The 22,461-nt window shown below is 58.4% G+C and overlaps 1 protein-coding gene across 1 annotated transcript; it reads right to left on the bottom strand.

Annotated features, from left to right (window-relative positions):
- Positions 1-354: 354 nt before the first annotated feature.
- On the bottom strand, positions 355-16,137 carry rps6ka4 (ribosomal protein S6 kinase A4). The gene is made up of 17 exons (XM_088909021.1): positions 14,958-16,137; positions 13,660-13,731; positions 13,104-13,322; positions 12,332-12,447; positions 11,801-11,908; positions 10,530-10,610; positions 8,421-8,524; positions 7,604-7,754; positions 5,579-5,740; positions 5,307-5,432; positions 5,000-5,133; positions 3,656-3,749; positions 3,270-3,440; positions 2,906-3,097; positions 2,477-2,636; positions 1,816-1,979; positions 355-1,134 (listed from the first exon to the last, which is right to left on the bottom strand). The coding sequence occupies exons 1-17, from the start codon at positions 15,043-15,045 to the stop codon at positions 931-933; spliced, it is 2,346 nt and encodes a 781-aa protein (XP_088765147.1). The 5' UTR covers positions 15,046-16,137; the 3' UTR covers positions 355-930.
- Positions 16,138-22,461: the final 6,324 nt, after the last annotated feature.

The raw sequence follows: 22,461 nt of genomic DNA, 5'->3' as shown, positions 1-22,461 counted from the left end.
TTTCTCTGTCCTGCTCTGTGGTCTCCGGTGAGGTGTGTGAGCGAGCTGTGTGTGTTGGCGAGTGTGAGGGGGTGACTTTGTCAGGGCTGTCCGTGTACCGCTGCTGGGCAGGGGACCGCAGGACTCTTCTTAGCCTCCCCACACCCACCAGAGAGCAGCACCTCTCTTGTCCAGTAGGTGGCGCTCTATCACAGTCTTCCAAGGCTGCCTTCAAGCCAGTTTTTATTTAATTGAGCAAAGAGATTAATCAGCTCGGCCCAGGGCCCAGAGCACGCAGCAGGGGGGTTCAGGGGTCAGGGGTCACGGGCTCAAGTCCCAGGAACCACTGAAGCTCACGGCCGTAGACAGAACCTACAATCATTATTTTTATTATTTTTTAAATAAAACTTCCAAAACATTCTGGTTAAAAAGCACAGGAATACCATTGGGCTAAAACAATATGATATATTAAAGTTCTCGTATTACAAATTCCTGACGTGAAAAAAGAAAAGAGCTTCTGCTTGCCAGCGATCCCCTGGGCCACAGCCCCCCCCACACCCCCCGGAGCCAAGTGCCGAAGGGGGGCACCTCCTGGTCTCCATGGTTACAAAACCTGTCTTAAAAAATTCACAAACGGGTAAAATTACAGCAACGACAACAAGTAAAAAACGGAGCTTTACATTCGTCATGAGAAGACTTAGCACTGACTGCAGGAGAACGAGTACGCTGCTCCTTAACACGGACTCCAGCGACCCAGCAGCACGGCCCACCTTAAAGCTGAATTCGTGATTCCCGGGCGCAGAGGCAGCTCGAGCCGCGCCAGACCACAGCAGGCAGATCCACTCCAGGATGTACAGTGTGGACAGGCTCCCAGCGCACAGATGGACTCGATGAGCCGAGCCGAAGTCTCCCGCTGCTGGCAGCCCCTGGAGTGGATCGGACAGCTGTGCTCTAGGACTCGGGCGTGGTGCTGCCAGGAGGGGGGGGGACGCGCGGGTGGGAGGACGAAGAGGAGGAGGAGGAGGAGGAGGAAGAGGAGGAGCTCCTCCGCGTCTCCACGCCCGTGCTGGTCATCTTCATCTTCCTGCGCTTGGCCAGGGGCGCGTTGTCCACGCTCTTGAGGAAGAAGCCCTCACGCTTGCCTCTGTTGAAGGCCTGCAGGGACAGACGAAGACAACTGCAACAGCTCGTCCAATCCCAGAATTCACACACCTGCCACGGCCTGGACAGACAGTGAGCCTGCCTCTCAATAATAATAATACAGTGTGTGATCTCCTGTCCCAGCCTGAGGAACAGACAGTGAGCCTGTCTCTCAATAATAATAATACAGTGTGTGATCTCCTGTCCCAGCCTGAGGAACAGACAGTGAGCCCATCTCTCAATAATAATAATACAGTGTGTGATCTCCTGTCCCAGCCTGAGGAACAGACAGTGAGCCTGTCTCTCAATAATAATAATACAGTGTGTGAGCTCCTGTCCCAGCCTGAGGAACAGACAGTGGGCCTGTCTCTCAATAATAATAATACAGTGTGTGAGCTCCTGTCCCAGCCTGAGGAACAGACAGTGAGCCCATCTCTCAATAATAATAATACAGTGTGTGATCTCCTGTCCCAGCCTGAGGAACAGACAGTGGGCCTGTCTCTCAATAATAATAATACAGTGTGTGATCTCCTGTCCCAGCCTGAGGAACAGACAGTGAGCCTGTCTCTCAATAATAATAATACAGTGTGTGATCTCCTGTCCCAGCCTGAGGAACAGACAGTGAGCCTGTCTCTCAGTAGTAGTAATAATACAGTGTGAGCCCCCTGTCTCCTCTCTCCTGTCTCTCCCTCTCACCTTGTACGTAGCGTTGACGTAGGTCCTCACAGTGGGTCCACAGGACTCCAGCACATCAGGGGTCCTCAAGGGGGTGGAGGACAGCGCACCCCCATTCTGCAGCCACTCGTTCTCCCGCAGGACGGACATCTTGAGGCGCTTGGCGGGGTCCACCGTCAGCAGGCCTGTGGGGAGAGAGGCCAGGTCAGCGGTCTGAAGCACTGACCTCACAAACGCTAACACACCGGCGACTGGGGTACACACAGCCCTGAGCACAGACTCTGCTCAAGACACGAGGAATAACAGTAACAGTTACAGTCATCATAACAGCGATAGGAACAGTAACAGTGATAATAGTAATAGTAATCCTTACACTTATAGAGCTGGACACTCCACTCAGAGCTCTTTCCAGATAATGGGGAACCCCTCCACCCCCATCAGTGTGTACCCCCACCTGGATGATGCGCCAGTCCGCTCCCCACACCCCAGCTCTCAGTGGGGAGGAGAGCAGAGTGATGAAGCCAGTTCAGAGATGGGGGTTGTTAGGAGGCCATGATGGGTAAAAGCCAGGGGGGGAATTTGGCCAGGACACTGTGTTACACTCAGACACCCCTGGGGTGCAGACCCCAGGGCTAAGGGGGCTGTGAGGTGAACTGCGGGGACGTGGCCAGGGACGTCATACCTCTCACCAGGTCTTTGGCTTCCTCGGACACGCCCCTCCAGGCCTCTCCCTCCAATGAGAAGTCTCCCTCTTTGATCTTGCGCATGATGTCGGCGGCGTGCGATGACGTCATCCCCTTCTGCCCACTCTGGAAGGGAACCTGGCCTGACAGCATCGTGTACTGGAACAGAGAGACACAGAGGGGGTAGGGACAGGCACAGAGAGACAGACAGGCAGTGAGAGAGAGAGACAAGGCACAGAGAGAGAGACATACAGACTGTGAGAGACACAGAGAGAGACAGTGGAAGACAGACAGGCAGTGAGAGAGAGAGAGACAAGACACAGAGAGAGACAGGTAGTGAGAGAGACAGGCAGTGAGAGACACAGAGAGAGACAGTGGGAGACAGACAGAGAGGTAGGGAGATAGAGAGACAGGCACGGAGAGGGTACCAGGATGACGCCAAGACTCCAGAGGTCGCAGGCCTGGTCGTATCCGGCGCTGTGGAACAGCTCTGGCGCGGCGTACTGCAGGGTGAAGCAGGGCGTCTGCAGGGGCAAGCTGCCAGCGGGGCACAGCCGCGCGAAGCCGAAATCGATCACCTTGAGCGCCGCGTCCTCGCCCTCGTCCGCAAACAGCAGGTTCTGCACAGCGCAGACAGAGTGACCATCAGCTGCTCCACACCCCCACCACTGTCAGCGTACATCAGCGCCAGATTCGCATAGACCCAGTGTCGCATTGCAGTATTGGGGTACAGAGCGACGGTACCTTGGGCTCAAGGTCGCGGTGCGGTATTGGGGTACAGAGCGACAGTACCTCAGGTTTGAGGTCGCGGTGCACCACCCCCACGTCGTGCATGAAGCTGACAGCCGACACCAGGCTCTTCATCAGCAGGCTGGCCTCCCCCTCAGCAAAGAGCTTCTTCCTCTTGATCCTCTCCAGCAGCTCCCCACCCTGCAGCAGCTCCAGCACCAGGTACGTGTGGTACTGAGAGAGGGCCAGAGTCAGCGCAGAGCCCGTCTGTGTGTGTGTGTCTCTCCAGCAGCCCGTCTGTCTGTGTGTCCATCTGTCTCTCCCCCAGCCTGTCTGTCTATCTCTCTATAGCAGCCTGTCTCTCTCTCTGTCGCAGTCTGTCTGTCTGCCTGCCTATCTGTGTGTCCATCTGTCTCTTCCTCAGCCTGTCTGTCGCAGTCTGTCTGTACCTGGTCCTGGAAGACCTCGTGCAGTTTCACAATGTTGGGGTGACCGTCACACTGCCGCAGAGCTGTCACCTCCCTCTGTGTGTTCACCTCCATCCTGACAACACAGACACAGTGACAGCATCTCAGCATGACAGCTTCATGTGTGTGAACCTTCAGTCCAGTCTGGGTCACCCTGTACCCCTACAGTCCAGTCTGGGTCACCCTGTACCCCTACAGTCCAGAGATTGCCGGTCCAGTCTGGGTCACCCTGTACCCCTACAGTCCAGTCTGGGTCACCCTGTACCCCTACAGTGCAGAAATCGCCGGTCCAGTCTGGGTCACCCTGTACCCCTACAGTCCAGAGATCGCCGGTCCAGTCTGGGTCACCCTGTACCCCTACAGTCCAGAGATCGCCGGTCCAGTCTGGGTCACCCTGTACCCCTACAGTCCAGTCTGGATCTTACTGCACCCCTACAGTCCAGTCTGGGTCATACTGTACCCCTATAGTCCAGAGATCACTGGTCCAGTCTGAGTCACCCTGTACCCCTACAGTCCAGTCTGGGTCTCACTGCACCCCTACAGTCCAGAGATCACTGGTCCAGTCTGGGTCACACTGTACCCCTACAGTCCAGTCTGGGTCATACTGTACCCCTAAAGTCCAGAGATCACTGGTCCAGTCTGAGTCACCCTGTACCCCTACAGTCCAGTCTGGGTCTCACTGCACCCCTACAGTCCGGAGATCACTGTCCAGTCTGGGTCATACTGTACCCCTACAGTCCAGAGATCACTGTCCAGTCTGGGTCATACTGTACCCCAACAGTCCAGTCTGGGTCTCACTGCACCCCTACAGTCCAGTCTGGGTCATACTGTACCCCTACAGTCCGGAGATCACTTCCCAGTCTGGGTCACACTTTACCCCTACAGTCCGGAGATCACTGTCCAGTCTGGGTCACCCTGTACCCCTACAGTCCAGTCTGGGTCACACTGTACCCCTACAGTCTGGAGATCACTGCCCAGTCTGGGTCACACTGTACCCCTACAGTCCAGAGATCACTGGTCCAGTCTGGGTCATACTGTACCCCTACAGTCCAGTCTGGGTCACACTGTACCCCTACAGTCTGGAGATCACTTCCCAGTCTGGGTCACACTTTACCCCTACAGTCCGGAGATCACTGGTCCAGTCTGGGTCACCCTGTACCCCTACAGTCCAGTCTGGGTCACACTGTACCCCTACAGTCCGGAGATCACTGGTCCAGTCTGGGTTTCCCACTCAACAGCACCGCCCCTGTGTCTGCCTGGGCTGCCCGTGACCGTGCCGAACTGTGAGTCACGGGTTCGAGCCAGGTGCCCCCGGGGGAAACACACCTGCGGCTGACGATCTTCACGGCGAACTCCTGGCCCGTCTGCCGGTGCCGACACCGGCGGCACACGGAGAAACTGCCCTCCCCCAGGGGCGGCTCCTGCAGGCACAGGTCATACTGCTGGAAGAACTGAGAGTCCTGCAGAGACAGGGTGCAGCTGTGGGGTCAGTCTGAACTGCTCTGGCCACACTGGCATGCACTGGGCATGCCAACACAGGAGAGGGGGAGAGGAGAGAGACAGGGGAGAGAGAGGAGAGAGGAGAGAGGAGCGTGCAGCCGGTACTGAGCTCAGCGTGTATCTGGGCTTGTACCTTGAGCATGGCACTGCGCTCCACGCTGGCAGAACCAGGCCGATCCGGGCTCATCTGGGCCTCCAGGAAGTCGCCCATCACTGCGTTGCGGTTGAAGAGGATTGAAGGAGCGATGAAGGAGTAGCCCTGGACAGAGACGAGAGTCACAGAGTCACCCTCCTGACACACAGAACAGCACGACAGCAGCGGACACAGTGCGGGGCGGGCTCTCAGGGGGCGGGCTCTCAGAGGGGGCGGGCTCTCAGGGGGGGTCAGCGGGGGCAGGCTCGGACCTGGAAGAGGCGGTCAGTGCTGGGGGGGGTGCTGGCCGGGGAGTCTGTGGGGTCCATGCTGGTGAATTCCTCCGCAAAGTTACTGACGTCCAGCTCGCTGCGCAGCTCCGGACGGAAAGGAGCCGGAATCTTTTTCGCTGCCAGATCTGCCCAGTTCAGACCCTGCGGACAGAGAGAGGGGTTAGAGGAGAGAGAGAGAGGGGTTAGAGGGGAGAGAGAGAGAGAGAGAGAGAGAGAGAGAGAGAGAGAGAGAGAGGGGGTTAGAGGGGAGAGAGAGGGGTTAGAGGGGAGAGAGAGGGGTTAGAGGAGAGAGAGAGAGAGAGAGGGGTTAGAGGGGAGAGAGAGAGGGGTTAGAGGAGAGAGAGAGAGAGAGAGAGAGAGGGGTTAGAGGGGAGAGAGAGAGGGGTTAGAGGGGAGAGAGAGAGGGGTTAGAGGGGAGAGAGAGAGAGAGAGAGGGGTTAGAGGAGAGAGAGAGAGGGGTTAGAGGGGAGAGAGAGAGAGAGGGGTTAGAGGGGAGAGAGAGGGGTTAGAGGGGAGAGAGAGAGGGGTTAGAGGGGAGGGAGAGAGAGGGGTTAGAGGAGAGAGAGAGAGAGGGGTTAGAGGAGAGAGAGAGAGAGGGGTTAGAGGGGAGAGAGAGGGGTTAGAGGAGAGAGAGAGAGGGGTTAGAGGAGAGAGAGAGAGAGAGAGAGGGGTTAGAGGGGGGAGAGAGAGAGGGGTTAGAGGGGAGAGAGAGAGGGGTTAGAGGAGAGAGAGGGGTTAGAGGGGAGAGAGAGAGAGAGAGGGGTTAGAGGGGAGAGAGAGAGAGAGAGAGGGGTTAGAGGGGAGAGAGAGAGGGGTTAGAGGGGAGAGAGAGAGGGGTTAGAGGAGAGAGAGAGAGGGGTTAGAGGGGAGAGAGAGAGGGGTTAGAGGGGAGAGAGAGAGGGATTAGAGGAGAGAGAGAGAGGGGTTAGAGGGGAGAGAGAGAGAGGGATTAGAGGAGAGAGAGAGAGAAAGAGAGAGAGAGAGGGGTTAGAGGGGAGAGAGAGAGAGAGGGGTTAGAGGGAGAGAGAGAGAGAGGGGTTAGAGGGGAGAGAGAGGGGTTAGAGGGGAGAGAGAGAGAGGGGTTAGAGGGGAGAGAGAGGGGTTAGAGGAGAGAGAGAGAGGGGTTAGAGGAGAGAGAGAGAGAGGGGTTAGAGGGGAGAGAGAGAGGGGTTAGAGGAGAGAGAGAGAGGGGTTAGAGGAGAGAGAGAGAGGGGTTAGAGGAGAGAGAGAGAGGGGTTAGAGGAGAGAGAGAGGGGTTAGAGGAGAGAAAGAGAGAGGGGTTAGAGGGGAGAGAGAGGGGTTAGAGGAGAGAAAGAGAGAGAGAGAGAGGGGTTAGAGGGGAGAGAGAGAGAGAGGGGTTAGAGGGAGAGAGAGAGGGGTTAGAGGGGAGAGAGGGAGAGAGAGAGGGGTTAGAGGGGAGAGAGAGAGGGGTTAGAGGAGAGAGAGAGGGGTTAGAGGAGAGAGAGAGAGGGGTTAGAGGGAGAGAGAGAAGAGGGGTTAGAGGGGAGAGAGAGAGAGGGGTTAGAGGAGAGAGAGAGAGAGGGGTTAGAGGAGAGAGAGAGAGAGGGGTTAGAGGGGAGAGAGAGAGAGGGGTTAGAGGAGAGAGAGAGAGAGGGGTTAGAGGAGAGAGGGAGAGAGGGGTTAGAGGGGAGAGAGAGAGAGGGGTTAGAGGGGAGAGAGAGAGGGGGGTTAGAGGAGAGAGAGAGAGGGGGGTTAGAGGAGAGAGAGAGAGAGAGAGGGGTTAGAGGGGAGAGAGAGGGGTTAGAGGGGAGAGAGAGGGGTTAGAGGAGAGAGAGAGAGGGGTTAGAGGGGAGAGAGAGAGAGGGGTTAGAGGAGAGAGAGAGAGAGGGGTTAGAGGAGAGAGAGAGAGGGGTTAGAGGGGGGAGAGAGAGAGAGAGAGGGATTAGAGGGGAGAGAGAGAGAGAGGGGTTAGAGGGGAGAGAGAGAGAGGGGTTAGAGGGGGGCAGGACAGGGATCCCGAGGGAAGGAGAGGTGGGGGGGCACCTTGAAGAAGGGGTGACTCTTGATGTCGTCGGCCCCGCGGGGCCCCGCGCCCAGCCTCCTGCGGGGGTCCTTCACCAGCAGCTTCCGCAGCAGGTCCTTCGCCAGGGGGCTCATGTCCGTGGGGAACGGGGGGTCACAGCGCAGGATCCGCCTGGACAGGGACACCACACTGAGCAGACAGATCCCAGGATGTACCCCAACTCCTCTCCCTCTCTCCTGGGGCGCAGTCAGGGCTGTACCCCAGATCCTCTCACTCTCTCCTGGGGAGCAGTCAGGGCTGTACCCCAACTCCTCTCCCTCTCTCCTGGGGCGCAGTCAGGGCTGTACCCCAGATCCTCTCACTCTCTCCTGGGGAGCAGTCAGGGCTGTACCCCAACTCTCTCTCCCTCTCTACTGGGGAGCAGTCAGGGCTGTACCCCAGATCCTCTCACTCTCTCCTGGGGCGCAGTCAGGGCTGTACCCCAGCTCCTCTCCCTCTCTCCTGGGGCGCAGTCAGGGCTGTACCCCAGATCCTCTCCCTCTCTCCTGGGGCGCAGTCAGGGCTGTACCCCAACTCTCTCTCCCTCTCTCCTGGGGCGCAGTCAGGGCTGTACCCCAGCTCCTCTCCCTCTCTACTGGGGAGCAGTCAGGGCTGTACCCCAGATCCTCTCCCTCTCTCCTGGAGTGCAGTCAGGGCTGTACCCCAGCTCCTCTCCCTCTCTCCTGGGGAGCAGTCAGGGCTGTACCCCAACTCTCTCTCCCTCTCTACTGGGGAGCAGTCAGGGCTGTACCTCAGCTCCTCTCCCTCTCTCCTGGGGCGCAGTCGGGGTACCCTCACCTGGACACATCGGCCTGGGAGTTCTTCTCGCCCTCCAGGGTGAAGGGAGAGGCTCCGGTCAGCAGCTCGAACATCAGGATGCCCAGACTCCACCAGTCCACGGACTGCGCACAGAGAGGGGGACCCCGTCAGCCACCGGACGACCCCCCTCGGCTCCACTGCCCGATCCCCAGAGACCCCGCGCTCAGTCAGCCCGTCCGGGAGTCAGTCAGCCCGTCCGGGAGTCAGTCCGTCCGTCCGGGAGTCAGTCCGCCCGTCCGGGAGTCAGTCCGTCCGTCCGGGAGTCAGTCCGTCCGTCCGGGAGTCAGTCCGCCCGTCCGGGAGTCAGTCCGTCCGTCCGGGAGTCAGTCAGCCCTTCCGGGAGTCAGTCCGTCCGGGAGTCAGTCCGCCCGTCCGGGAGTCAGTCAGCCCGTCCGGGAGTCAGTCAGCCCGTCCGGGAGTCAGTCCGCCCGTCCGGGAGTCAGTCCGTCCGTCCGGGAGTCAGTCCGTCCGGGAGTCAGTCCGCCCGTCCGGGAGTCAGTCAGCCCTTCCGGGAGTCAGTCAGCCCGTCCGGGAGTCAGTCCGCCCGTCCGGGAGTCAGTCCGCCCGTCCGGGAGTCAGTCCGCCCGTCCGGGAGTCAGTCAGCCCGTCCGGGAGTCAGTCCGTCCGTCCGGGAGTCAGTCCGCCCGTCGGGAGTCAGTCCGCCCGTCAGGGAGTCAGTCAGCCCTTCCGGGAGTCAGTCAGCCCGTCCGGGAGTCAGTCCGTCCGTCCGGGAGTCAGTCAGCCCGTCCGGGAGTCAGTCCGTCCGTCCGGGAGTCAGTCCGCCCGTCCGGGAGTCAGTCAGCCCGTCCGGGAGTCAGTCAGCCCGTCCGGGAGTCAGTCCGTCCGTCCGGGAGTCAGTCAGCCCGTCCGGGAGTCAGTCCGTCCGTCCGGGAGTCAGTCAGCCCGTCCGGGAGTCAGTCCGCCCGTCCGGGAGTCAGTCCGCCCGTCCGGGAGTCAGTCCGTCCGTCCGGGAGTCAGTCCGCCCGTCCGGGAGTCAGTCAGCCCGTCCGGGAGTCAGTCCGTCCGTCCGGGAGTCAGTCCGCCCGTCCGGGAGTCAGTCCGTCCGTCCGGGAGTCAGTCCGCCCGTCCGGGAGTCAGTCAGCCCGTCCGGGAGTCAGTCCGTCCGTCCGGGAGTCAGTCAGCCCGTCCGGGAGTCAGTCCGCCCGTCCGGGAGTCAGTCAGCCCGTCCGGGAGTCAGTCCGCCCGTCCGGGAGTCAGTCAGCCCGTCCGGGAGTCAGTCCGTCCGTCCGGGAGTCAGTCAGCCCGTCCGGGAGTCAGTCCGTCCGTCCGGGAGTCAGTCAGCCCGTCCGGGAGTCAGTCCGTCCGTCCGGGAGTCAGTCAGCCCGTCCGGGAGTCAGTCCGTCCGTCCGGGAGTCAGTCCGTCCGTCCGGGAGTCAGTCAGCCCGTCCGGGAGTCAGTCAGTCCGTCCGGGAGTCAGTCCGCCCGTCCGGGAGTCAGTCCGTCCGTCCGGGAGTCAGTCCGTCCGTCCGGGAGTCAGTCACCCCGTCCGGGAGTCAGTCCGTCCGTCCGGGAGTCAGTCCGTCCGTCCGGGAGTCAGTCACCCCGTCCGGGAGTCAGTCCGTCCGTCCGGGAGTCAGTCCGTCCGGGAGTCAGTCCGTCCGTCCTGGAGTCAGTCCGTCCGTCCTGGAGTCAGTCAGCCCGTCCGGGAGTCAGTCCGTCCGTCCGGGAGTCAGTCCGCCCGTCCGGGAGTCAGTCCGCCCGTCCGGGAGTCAGTCAGCCCGTCCGGGAGTCAGTCCGTCCGGGAGTCAGTCCGTCCGTCCTGGAGTCAGTCCGCCCGTCCGGGAGTCAGTCAGCCCGTCCGGGAGTCAGTCCGCCCGTCCGGGAGTCAGTCCGCCCGTCCGGGAGTCAGTCCGCCCGGGAGTCAGTCCGCCCGTCCGGGAGTCAGTCAGCCCGTCCGGGAGTCAGTCCGCCCGTCCGGGAGTCAGTCCGTCCGTCCGGGAGTCAGTCAGTCCGTCCGGGAGTCAGTCAGTCCGTCCGGGAGTCAGTCCGTCCGTCCGGGAGTCAGTCAGCCCGTCCGGGAGTCAGTCAGCCCGTCCGGGAGTCAGTCAGCCCGTCCGGGAGTCTCACCTTGCCGTGCCCAGACTTGCCTCGGATGATCTCCGGAGCCATGTACTCGATGGTGCCGCAGAAGGAGTAGGTCCGCTCTTTCTATAGGGAGACAGTGTTACTGGACCCAGAACCACACCTGCCTGGAGCACAACACTGGACTAGGAGCTGGATTAGTTCTTCACTGGGATTATAATCAGACTCACTGACACTGACAGAGCAGTCTGAGACACTGCAGGCTGGACTGGACTGGCTGGACTGGGAGCTGGATTAGTTCTTCACTGGGATTATAATCAGACTCACTGACACTGACAGAGCAGTCTGAGACACTGCAGGCTGGACTGGACTGGCTGGACTGGGAGCTGGATTAGTTCTTCACTGGGATTATAATCGGACTCCACTGAAACTGACAGAGCAGTCTGAGACACTGCAGGCTGGACTGGACTGGCTGGACTGGGAGCTGGATTAGTTCTTCACTGGAATTATAATCAGACTCCACTGACACTGACAGAGCAGTCTGAGACACTGCAGGCTGGACTGGACTGGCTGGACTGGGAGCTGGATTAGTTCTTCACTGGGATTATAATCAGACTCACTGACACTGACAGAGCAGTCTGAGACTCTGCAGGCTGGACTGGACTGGCAGGACTGGGAGCTGGATTAGTTCTTCACTGGGATTATAATCAGACTCACTGACACTGACAGAGCAGTCTGAGACACTGCAGGCTGGACTGGACTGGCTGGACTGGGAGCTGGATTAGTTCTTCACTGGGATTATAATCGGACTCACTGACACTGACAGAGCAGTCTGAGACACTGCAGGCTGGACTGGACTGGCTGGACTGGGAGCTGGATTAGTTCTTCACTGGGATTATAATCAGACTCACTGACACTGACAGAGCAGTCTGAGACACTGCAGGCTGGACTGGACTGGCTGAACTGGGAGCTGGATTAGTTCTTCACTGGGATTATAATCAGACTCCACTGCTGACAGAGCAGTCTGACACACTGCAGGCTGGACAGAACTGACATTTTCCAATTAGCCAAACAAAGACTAGCATGGGGACTATCAGATATAATACAAGAAAAGTACTTGATGGAGGTAATTAAATTTACCGTACCCACTTCAGTTTATTTACCTGTTCACCTCTCATGGACTGCTGTTACGTTTTTAAGCACCTGTATGTTATTTGTTGAGACCTAAGTGATTTTTAAATTCTGCTTTGTGTGTCTAATGTTTGATGTCCTTCTTACAGGAGAAGCCCAAGACAAGTGTCCACAGCTCTGATCACCTCATCGTCCAGGAACTCTTTGCTCAGGCCGAAGTCCGTGAGCACCACATGGCCCTCGCTGTCCAGCAGGATGTTCTCCAGCTTGATATCCCGGTAGACGATTCCCAGCTGTGGGAAAACAGAGGCACCCTGGTCAGACAGCAGCATCGGATGCACAGATAAGAAACAGACACAGAGTTTAAACTGTCCAGAAGGAACACTGGGTCTCTCTCTCTCCCAGTGACTCCAGTCCAGGAGGAACACTGGATTTCTCTCTCTCTCTCCCAGTGACTCCAGTCCAGGAGGAACACTGGGTCTCTCTCTCCCAGTTACCCCAGTCCAGGAGGAACACTGGGTCTCCCTCTCCCCCAGTGACTCCAGTCCAGGAGGAACACTGGATTTCTCTCCCTCTCCCCCACTGACTCCAGTCCAGGAGGAACACTGGGTCTCTCTCTCCCCCAGTGACTCCAGTCCAGGAGGAACACTGGGTCTCTCTCTCCCCCAGTGACTCCTGCCCGTGAGTCCCACAGTCAGACAGGAACGCAGGGGGACCTTGTGCAGGTGCTCCAGCGCCAGCACGATCTCTCCGATGTAGATGCCGACCTCGTCCTCGCTGAAGCGGTCCCGCTGGTACAGGTGTGTGAACATCTCACCCCCGCTGACATAATCTGACACAGGAGACACACAGCAGTCAGCTCACACTCTCTGGGGACACGGGGACAGGCAGAGGACAAGCAGGGGGCACAGGCTGGGGGGACAGGTGTGGGGGGGACAGGCTTGGGGACAGGTGGAGGACAGGCTGGGGGGACTGGTAGAGGACAGGCTGGGGGGGACAGGCTGGGGAGACAGGTAGAGTACAGGCAGGGGGGGACAGGTAGAGGACAGGCTGGGGGGGACAGGCTGGGGGGACAGGTAGAGGACAGGCGGGGGGGACAGGTCGGGGGGGACAGGTAGAAGACAGGTCGGGGGGACAGGCGGAAGACAGGCTGGGGGTACAGGCGGAAGACAGGCTGGGGGGACAGGTAGAGGACAGGCAGGGGGGGACAGGTAGAGGACAGGCAGGGGGGGACAGGCTGGGGGGACAGGTAGAGGACAGGTTGGGGGGACAGGTTGGGGGGGACAGGTAGAGGACAGGCTGGGGGGACAGGTAGAGGACAGGCAGGGGGGGACAGGTCGGGGGGGAGAGGTAGAGGACAGGCTGGGGGGACAGGTAGAGGACAGGCTGGGGGGACAGGCGGAGGACAGGCAGGGGGGGACAGGTAGAAGACAGGTCGGGGGGACAGGCGGAGGACAGGTCGGGGGGACAGGCGGAGCAGGCCCTGACCCAGGATGAGGTGCAGCTTGGCGTGGGTCTGGAAGGCGTAGTGCAGCGTGACGAGGAAGGGCGACTGGCGGATGTGCTCCAGGACCTGGCGCTCGGTGCGCGTGTGCTCCGCCGTCTTCGCCTTCTGCACGATGGCCGCCTTCTTCAGCACCTTCATGGCGTACAGCTTGCCCTCGTCGTGCCCGCTGGCCTTGCGCACCAGGAACACCTTCCCGTAGGCTGGGGGCACACAGGGCACGGGGCAGGTGACCACCGGGGGCACACAGGGCACGGGGCAGGTGACCACCGGGGGCACACAGGGCACGGGGCAGGTGACCACCGGGGGCACACAGGGCACGGGGCAGGTGACCACCGGGGGGCAGTAACTGCCCAGGGTCAGGGGCCAGTAACAGGGAGAATGAGTACAGTGAGTGAGTTATTGTGCATCATTGCTAGTTTGTGAGTTATTGTGCGTCATTGCTAGTTTGTGAGTTATTGTGCGTCATTGCTAGTTTGTGAGTAATTGTGCGTCATTGCTAGTTTGTGAGTTATTGCGTGTCTTTGCCCGTCTGCTTACCTCCCGTCCCCAGCACCTTCAGCAGCTCAAAGTTCTCCATCCCAACTCTCTCCGTGTGCCCTGTCAGATTAGCTAGGAGGAGGAAGAGGGATAAATCTCATTACTGTCCACAGACACACACCTGTCTCCTTCAAGACTCTCAACTGCCCCACAGCAAGTCTGACAGCACTGTCACACCTGGAGCGGATCAGACTGCTGCGCACTGGGAGTCTGACTGACAGCACTGTCACACCTGGAGCGGATCAGACTGCTGCGCACTGGGAGTCTGACAGCACTGTCACACCTGGAGCGGATCAGACTGCTGCGCACTGGGAGTCTGACTGACAGCACTGTCACACCTGGAGCGGATCAGACTGCTGCGCACTGGGAGTCTGACTGACAGCACTGTCACACCTGGAGTGGATCAGACTGCTGCACACTGGGAGTCTGACTGACTGCACTGTCACACCTGGAGTGGATCAGACTGCTGCGCACTGGGAGTCTGACAGCACTGTCACACCTGGAGCGGATCAGACTGCTGCGCACTGGGAGTCTGACAGCACTGTCACACCTGGAGCGGATCAGACTGCTGCGCACTGGGAGTCTGACTGACAGCACTGTCACACCTGGAGCGGATCAGACTGCTGTGCACTGGGAGTCTGACAGCACTGTCACACCTGGAGCGGATCAGACTGCTGCGCACTGGGAGTCTGACTGACAGCACTGTCACACCTGGAGCGGATCAGACTGCTGCGCACTGGGAGTCTGACTGACAGCACTGTCACACCTGGAGCGGATCAGACTGCTGCGCACTGGGAGTCTGACTGACAGCACTGTCACACCTGGAGCGGATCAGACTGCTGCGCACTGGGAGTCTGTCTGACAGCACTGTCACACCTGGAGCGGATCAGACTGCTGCGCACTGGGAGTCTGACTGACAGCACTGTCACACCTGGAGCAGATCAGACTGCTGCACACTGGGAGTCTGACAGCACTGTCACACCTGGAGCGGGTCAGACTGCTGCGCACTGGGAGTCTGACTGACAGCACTGTCACACCTGGAGCGGATCAGACTGCTGCGCACTGGGAGTCTGACTGACAGCACTGTCACACCTGGAGTGGATCAGACTGCTGCGCACTGGGAGTCTGACTGACAGCACTGTCACACCTGGAGCGGATCAGACTGCTGCGCACTGGGAGTCTGACTGACAGCACTGTCACACCTGGAGCGGATCAGACTGCTGCGCACTGGGAGCCTGACTGACAGCACTGTCACACCTGGAAACACACGAACAGACAGCAGAAAGCCCAACACTCACCGTTCGTGAGCTGGTGTTTGACCGTGTGCTCCTCCCTGCCCTCCTCCCCGGAGTCCTCGGCTCCGCTGCCGGCGCTGTCTCCGGACATAGCGGCGCGGCTCCTGCCTGCGTATCCGGGAATTTACCGCATACAGGGCCGATATACTGCTCAGCAATCAGCCGTGGGTCGGAACTGAGAAACCTCGGTTTTAATGGGAGCCCCCAAAAAATGTGTATCGCGATTGATAAGCCAGGCAACTCGCTCGGACAGGTGGGGGTTATGAAAATGTTCCGGTTCGGCTACAACACCCGCCACGGCACCGGTGTACCGCCGTCTCTACCTTTCACTGAACACACACACACACAAAAAAACGGCGTTGCCACCTCTTCCCCGAAAATAAAAAAGAGTTAATCACGAAAAAGCACTTTTTTAAAAAAAAAAACGTTCTCCTCCTCCTCCTCCTCCTCCTCACCCGCCCCCTAACCCCGAGAGTATGGTGTTGACTCTTCATTCATTTCGGGCGCATATCCGGCCCAGGGCATCGCCTTCAGCCGCAGCAAATGGAACCATTTTTTACGATCAAATGCCGAATTTCCTCTTTTTTCAAGAAAAAAAAAAGGAGGAGAAAACTACATGTTGCTCCGGTACCAGCTAGCGCCGCGGTGGAGCCGGTGCTGCAAACACAAACTTCCGGGTCCGGTGTCACAAGAGGCGCGGTTTCACTGTCTTCAAATCGTTACCATTAATGTCAGTTCATAATAATTATTAATTATTATCGTTCACACCCCCCTCCCCGATCTTCGCCCTGCGACGCCTCAAGGGTAACAAGTTTTCGGCTTTACGGAAAGACAGTCTTTCCCTCCTCCCCTCCCCAGATAAAAATAAAATAAAATCATTTAAATATCCGCCGGAGTCCTGATTTATGCACCACAAAAAAATAAAATAAACGTGTTTCTTCCCGTGTTTGACGAGCGTTACACGGGCGGAGACGTCGGGTCGGATCGGATCGGTTCGGTTCGCCTCGCCTCCTCGGCCCGGCTGCGGGGTCGCGGAGGTACCGGGCCCGGGTGGCAGGAAGGGGCGGGAGGGGGGGGGTCGGCGTCGGAAAGTGGGGAGCCGAGCTGGTTCGGGAACCGGGGTCGCCGGGCTCCTCTCCTGGCAGTGTCGGTGCCTGGCAGACTCGGCCCTACGGGGGCCGACGAGTTTGAATTGAAGTTGGCGGACGGGCGGGGCTGCCGAGGGGGGAGAGTGAGAGAGAAACGGGGTGGAAGGACTCCCTGTCCCCTCCCTCCTGCTATCCCGGCCCTTTCGATTCCCCTTTCTCCTCGAAAACGGCCTGGCTCGGTCCCGGCTGCCCCGCTCGCCTCCGCCCGGGGGCCGGCGGGACCTGGGGGGGCCTGCAGCCCGTGGGAGGGACGCGCTGCGCCGGCCAAACGGCGCTACGCCAGTCCGCTGCCGCGGCCGCGGGCGGGCGGACGAGCAGGCCGAGTGTAACGGCGGTCCTGATGCGGCTTCTCTCCGAAAGCGAGTCGTGTTTTCACACCGGCTCGACACTGACTAGAAGAAACTCTGGTTGAATTTCGAAAAGGATTTCGCCTAGAGATAGTGATAGATCATGTTTTGTTGTAAGCAAAACAGTGTTGCACTTCTCACCTGAAGTACCGCACAGCGGAGAAATCCAATTTTAAGACAAAATGACAAGATCTAGTCCGGGCAGTTAGTACTGCAGCTATTAGCGTTTATCTGGCGGCTTCCTTTCCATTTTGTTTCCGAGGCATTCGGATCTCTGGGTGTTGAACACAGTCAACAAGTCTTTTCCAAGCAGCAGCACCTGAAGATCTGGGGAAGCTGATAAACTGGACCCGTTAAATCAATAAGGAGTTGTTTTCTAAACACACTGGTCATCTAGGCCCAGGACTGGACAGTCCTGTTGTAGACACACTGGTCATCTAGGCCCAGGACTGGACAGTCCTGTTGTAGACACACTGATGCTCCAGGACCTGGACTGGACAGCTCTGTTCTAGACACTGTCCCTCCAGGACTGGACAGCCCTGTTCTGGACACATCACACTGTCCCTCCAGGACTGGACAGTCCTGTTCTGGAAACACTGACCTCCCAGGACCGGGACTGGACAGGTGGTACGACTCAAGTGAAGGACCTTAGCTGTGTTCCCCCAGGGTTTTGAACCTGCAACCTCTCTGTCACCTGACTGCCACTTGCACTCTTTTGACGTATTTGACCCCACCCTGAGTACGAACGATGGGAGACAATAAGACACTAGGACTGCGCTGTGGTTAAGGAGCTCGTTAGAGAGCAGGCACTGCCCTGGGCTCCTACCGGCATGTGTGTGCAGGCCTGTGGGTGCGGCCTAGTCACCTGTCCCCCGCCCAAACAACACATAGAGCCTGGCCGCATGTACAGTACCAGCCCAGCAGAGAGGAGAAACGCCCCATTATTCACACCACGACTGTCACCTGGGCCGGCGAGCTCCGGACTGTAGGGGTACAGTGTGACCCAGACTGGACAGTGATCTCTGGACTGTCGGGGTACAGTGTGACCCAGACTGGACAGTGATCTCTGGACTGTCGGGGTACAGTGTGACCCAGACTGGACTGTAGGGGTACAGTGTGACCCAGACTGGACAGTGATCTCTGGACTGTCGGGGTACAGTGTGACCCAGACTGGACAGTGATCTCTGGACTGTAGGGGTGCAGTGAGACCCAGACTGGACTGTAGGGGTACAGTGTGACCCAGACTGGACAGTGATCTCTGGACTGTCGGGGTACAGTGTGACCCAGACTGGACAGTGATCTCTGGACTGTAGGGGTACAGTGTGACCCAGACTGGACTGTAGGGGTACAGTGTGACCCAGACTGGACAGTGATCTCTGGACTGTCGGGGTACAGTGTGACCCAGACTGGACCAGCAATCTCTGGACTGTCGGGGTACAGTGTGACCCAGACTGGACCAGTGATCTCCGGACTGTAGGGGTACAGTGTGACCCAGACTGGACCAGCAATCTCTGGACTGTAGGGGTACAGTGTGACCCAGACTGGACCGGCGATCTCCGGCCTGTAGGATTATACGCAGTGTAGAGAGAAGATGGATACTCATTTTACAGTAACACTGATTTTAATTCATTAGAATCCAGGCTTTGACTTCACCAGCTACAGTATGTGTGTGTAGGAGTGTGTGTGCACATTACACAGAACGATGTTCAGAGGCAGGTGAGACTGAGTCCGCACTCAAACAGGAAATGCGCTTGTAATGGACAACAGCAGGGCTAATGTGTCTGCACTGCAGATGTAAGAACAGGCCAGTGCAGTTCATTAGCAGCCTGTGCCAGACCACCAGGGCTGGAGCTGAGAGGAGGGTGACATTCTCCAGTCACTGTGTGTATGTACAAGGCTCCACCCACGCAGGAACAGGACCGGTCTCATTGTAATCCACCTAGATCTCCCACATGCAGGCAGCAGCTCTTCTGCAGGAGGGCCTGTCCTGTAAGCCCATATTCCCGATGGGATACAGTAGAGCTTCTTGTCAGGAGCAGCACAGGCCAGCACAGGGAGCCCTCCTCTTCCTCTTGGCACGATGAGGCGCAGTCTCTCAGCACAGTGAGGCGCAGTCTCTCAGTCCAGTGAGACAGTCTCTCAGCACAGTGAGACAGTCTCTCAGTCCAGTGAGACAGTCTCTCAGCACAGTGAGACAGTCTCTCAGTCCAGTGAGGCGCAGTCTCTCAGCACAGTGAGGCACAGTCTCTCAGCACAGTGAGGCACAGTCTCTCAGCACAGTGAGGCGCAGTCTCTCAGCACAGTGAGGCACAGTCTCTCAGCACAGTGAGGCGCAGTCTCTCAGCACAGTGAGACAGTCTCTCAGCACAGTGAGGCGCAGTCTCTCAGCACAGTGAGGCACAGTCTCTCAGCACAGTGAGGCACAGTCTCTCAGCACAGTGAGGCACAGTCTCTCAGTCCAGTGAGACAGTCTCTCAGCACAGTGAGGCGCAGTCTCTCAGCACAGTGAGGCGCAGTCTCTCAGTCCAGTGAGACAGTCTCTCAGTCCAGTGAGGCGCAGTCTCTCAGCACAGTGAGGCGCAGTCTCTCAGCACAGTGAGGCGCAGTCTCTCAGCCCAGTGAGGCGCAGTCTCTCAGCACAGTGAGGCGCAGTCTCTCAGCACAGTGAGGCACAGTCTCTCAGCACAGTGAGGCACAATCTCTCAGTCCAGTGAGGCGCAGTCTCTCAGCACAGTGAGACAGTCTCTCAGCACAGTGAGGCGCAGTCTCTCAGCACAGTGAGGCACAGTCTCTCAGCACAGTGAGGCACAGTCTCTCAGCACAGTGAGGCACAGTCTCTCAGCACAGTGAGGCGCAGTCTCTCAGCACAGTGAGACAGTCTCTCAGCACAGTGAGGCGCAGTCTCTCAGCACAGTGAGGCGCAGTCTCTCAGCACAGTGAGGCGCAGTCTCTCAGTCCAGTGAGGCGCAGTCTCTCAGCACAGTGAGGCACAGTCTCTCAGCACAGTGAGACACAGTCTCTCAGCACAGTGAGGCGCAGTCTCTCAGCACAGTGAGGCACAGTCTCTCAGCACAGTGAGGCACAATCTCTCAGCACAGTGAGACAGTCTCTCAGCACAGTGAGGCGCAGTCTCTCAGCACAGTGAGGCGCAGTCTCTCAGTCCAGTGAGGCACAGTCTCTCAGCACAGTGAGGCGCAGTCTCTCAGCACAGTGAGACAGTCTCTCAGCACAGTGAGGCGCAGTCTCTCAGCACAGTGAGACAGTCTCTCAGCACAGTGAGGCACAGTCTCTCAGCACAGTGAGACAGTCTCTCAGTCCAGTGAGACAGTCTCTCAGTCCAGTGAGGCACAGTCTCTCAGCACAGTGAGGCACAGTCTCTCAGCACAGTGAGGCGCAGTCTCTCAGCACAGTGAGGCGCAGTCTCTCAGCACAGTGAGGCACAGTCTCTCAGCACAGTGAGGCACAGTCTCTCAGTCCAGTGAGACAGTCTCTCAGTCCAGTGAGGCACAGTCTCTCAGCACAGTGAGGCACAGTCTCTCAGTCCAGTGAGACAGTCTCTCAGTCCAGTGAGACAGTCTCTCAGTCCAGTGAGGCACAGTCTCTCAGCACAGTGAGGCGCAGTCTCTCAGCACAGTGAGACAGTCTCTCAGCACAGTGAGGCACAGTCTCTCAGCACAGTGAGACAGTCTCTCAGTCCAGTGAGACAGTCTCTCAGCACAGTGAGACAGTCTCTCAGCACAGTGAGGCACAGTCTCTCAGCACAGTGAGGCACAGTCTCTCAGTCCAGTGAGGCACAGTCTCTCAGTCCAGTGAGGCACAGTCTCTCAGCACAGTGAGACAGTCTCTCAGCACAGTGAGGCACAGTCTCTCAGTCCAGTGAGGCACAGTCTCTCAGCACAGTGAGGCGCAGTCTCTCAGTCCAGTGAGGCACAGTCTCTCAGTCCAGTGAGGCACAGTCTCTCAGCACAGTGAGGCGCAGTCTCTCAGCACAGTGAGGCACAGTCTCTCAGCACAGTGAGGCGCAGTCTCTCAGCACAGTGAGACAGTCTCTCAGCACAGTGAGGCACAGTCTCTCAGCACAGTGAGACAGTCTCTCAGTCCAGTGAGACAGTCTCTCAGTCCAGTGAGACAGTCTCTCAGTCCAGTGAGGCACAGTCTCTCAGCCCAGTGAGGCGCAGTCTCTCAGCACAGTGAGACAGTCTCTCAGCACAGTGAGACACAGTCTCTCAGCACAGTGAGGCGCAGTCTCTCAGCACAGTGAGACAGTCTCTCAGCACAGTGAGGCACAGTCTCTCAGCACAGTGAGACAGTCTCTCAGTCCAGTGAGGCGCAGTCTCTCAGTCCAGTGAGACAGTCTCTCAGTCCAGTGAGGCGCAGTCTCTCAGCACAGTGAGGCGCAGTCTCTCAGCACAGTGAGACAGTCTCTCAGCACAGTGAGACAGTCTCTCAGCACAGTGAGGCGCAGTCTCTCAGCACAGTGAGGCGCAGTCTCTCAGTCCAGTGAGGCACAGTCTCTCAGCACAGTGAGGCGCAGTCTCTCAGCACAGTGAGGCGCAGTCTCTCAGTCCAGTGAGGCACAGTCTCTCAGCACAGTGAGGCACAGTCTCTCAGCACAGTGAGGCACAGTCTCTCAGCACAGTGAGGCGCAGTCTCTCAGTCCAGTGAGGCGCAGTCTCTCAGCACAGTGAGGCACAGTCTCTCAGTCCAGTGAGGCGCAGTCTCTCAGCACAGTGAGGCGCAGTCTCTCAGCACAGTGAGGCGCAGTCTCTCAGCACAGTGAGGCACAGTCTCTCAGTCCAGTGAGGCACAGTCTCTCAGTCCAGTGAGACAGTCTCTCAGTCCAGTGAGGCACAGTCTCTCAGCACAGTGAGGCACAGTCTCTCAGTCCAGTGAGACAGTCTCTCAGTCCAGTGAGGCGCAGTCTCTCAGCACAGTGAGGCGCAGTCTCTCAGCACAGTGAGGCGCAGTCTCTCAGCACAGTGAGGCACAGTCTCTCAGCACAGTGAGGCACAGTCTCTCAGCACAGTGAGGCGCAGTCTCTCAGTCCAGTGAGGCGCAATCTCTCAGTCCAGTGAGGCGCAGTCTCTCAGTCCAGTGAGGCGCAGTCTCTCAGCACAGTGAGGCACAGTCTCTCAGCCCAGTGAGGCACAGTCTCTCAGCACAGTGAGACACAGTCTCTCAGTCCAGTGAGACACAGTCTCTCAGTCCAGTGAAGCACAGTCTCTCAGTCCAGTGAGACACAGTCTCTCAGCACAGTGAGGCACAGTCTCTCAGTCCAGTGAGGCGCAGTCTCTCAGCACAGTGAGGCACAGTCTCTCAGCACAGTGAGGCACAGTCTCTCAGTCCAGTGAGGCACAGTCTCTCAGTCCAGTGAGACAGTCTCTCAGTCCAGTGAGGCACAGTCTCTCAGCACAGTGAGGCACAGTCTCTCAGTCCAGTGAGACAGTCTCTCAGTCCAGTGAGGCGCAGTCTCTCAGCACAGTGAGGCGCAGTCTCTCAGCACAGTGAGGCGCAGTCTCTCAGTCCAGTGAGACAGTCTCTCAGCACAGTGAGGCACAGTCTCTCAGTCCAGTGAGGCACAATCTCTCAGTCCAGTGAGACAGTCTCTCAGCCCAGTGAGGCGCAGTCTCTCAGCACAGTGAGGCACAGTCTCTCAGCACAGTGAGGCACAGTCTCTCAGTCCAGTGAGGCGCAGTCTCTCAGTCCAGTGAGGCGCAGTCTCTCAGCACAGTGAGGCGCAGTCTCTCAGCACAGTGAGGCACAATCTCTCAGCACAGTGAGGCACAGTCTCTCAGTCCAGTGAGACAGTCTCTCAGTCCAGTGAGGCGCAGTCTCTCAGCACAGTGAGGCGCAGTCTCTCAGCACAGTGAGGCACAGTCTCTCAGTCCAGTGAGACAGTCTCTCAGTCCAGTGAGGCACAGTCTCTCAGCACAGTGAGGCACAGTCTCTCAGTCCAGTGAGGCACAGTCTCTCAGCCCAGTGAGGCGCAGTCTCTCAGCACAGTGAGGCGCA

This window comes from Atractosteus spatula (assembly GCF_055471065.1).
Source record: "Atractosteus spatula isolate fAtrSpa1 chromosome 24 unlocalized genomic scaffold, fAtrSpa1.hap1 SUPER_24_unloc_1, whole genome shotgun sequence".
Classification (NCBI taxonomy): domain Eukaryota; kingdom Metazoa; phylum Chordata; class Actinopteri; order Semionotiformes; family Lepisosteidae; genus Atractosteus; species Atractosteus spatula.
This window is presented reverse-complemented; position numbering and strand designations above follow the sequence as displayed.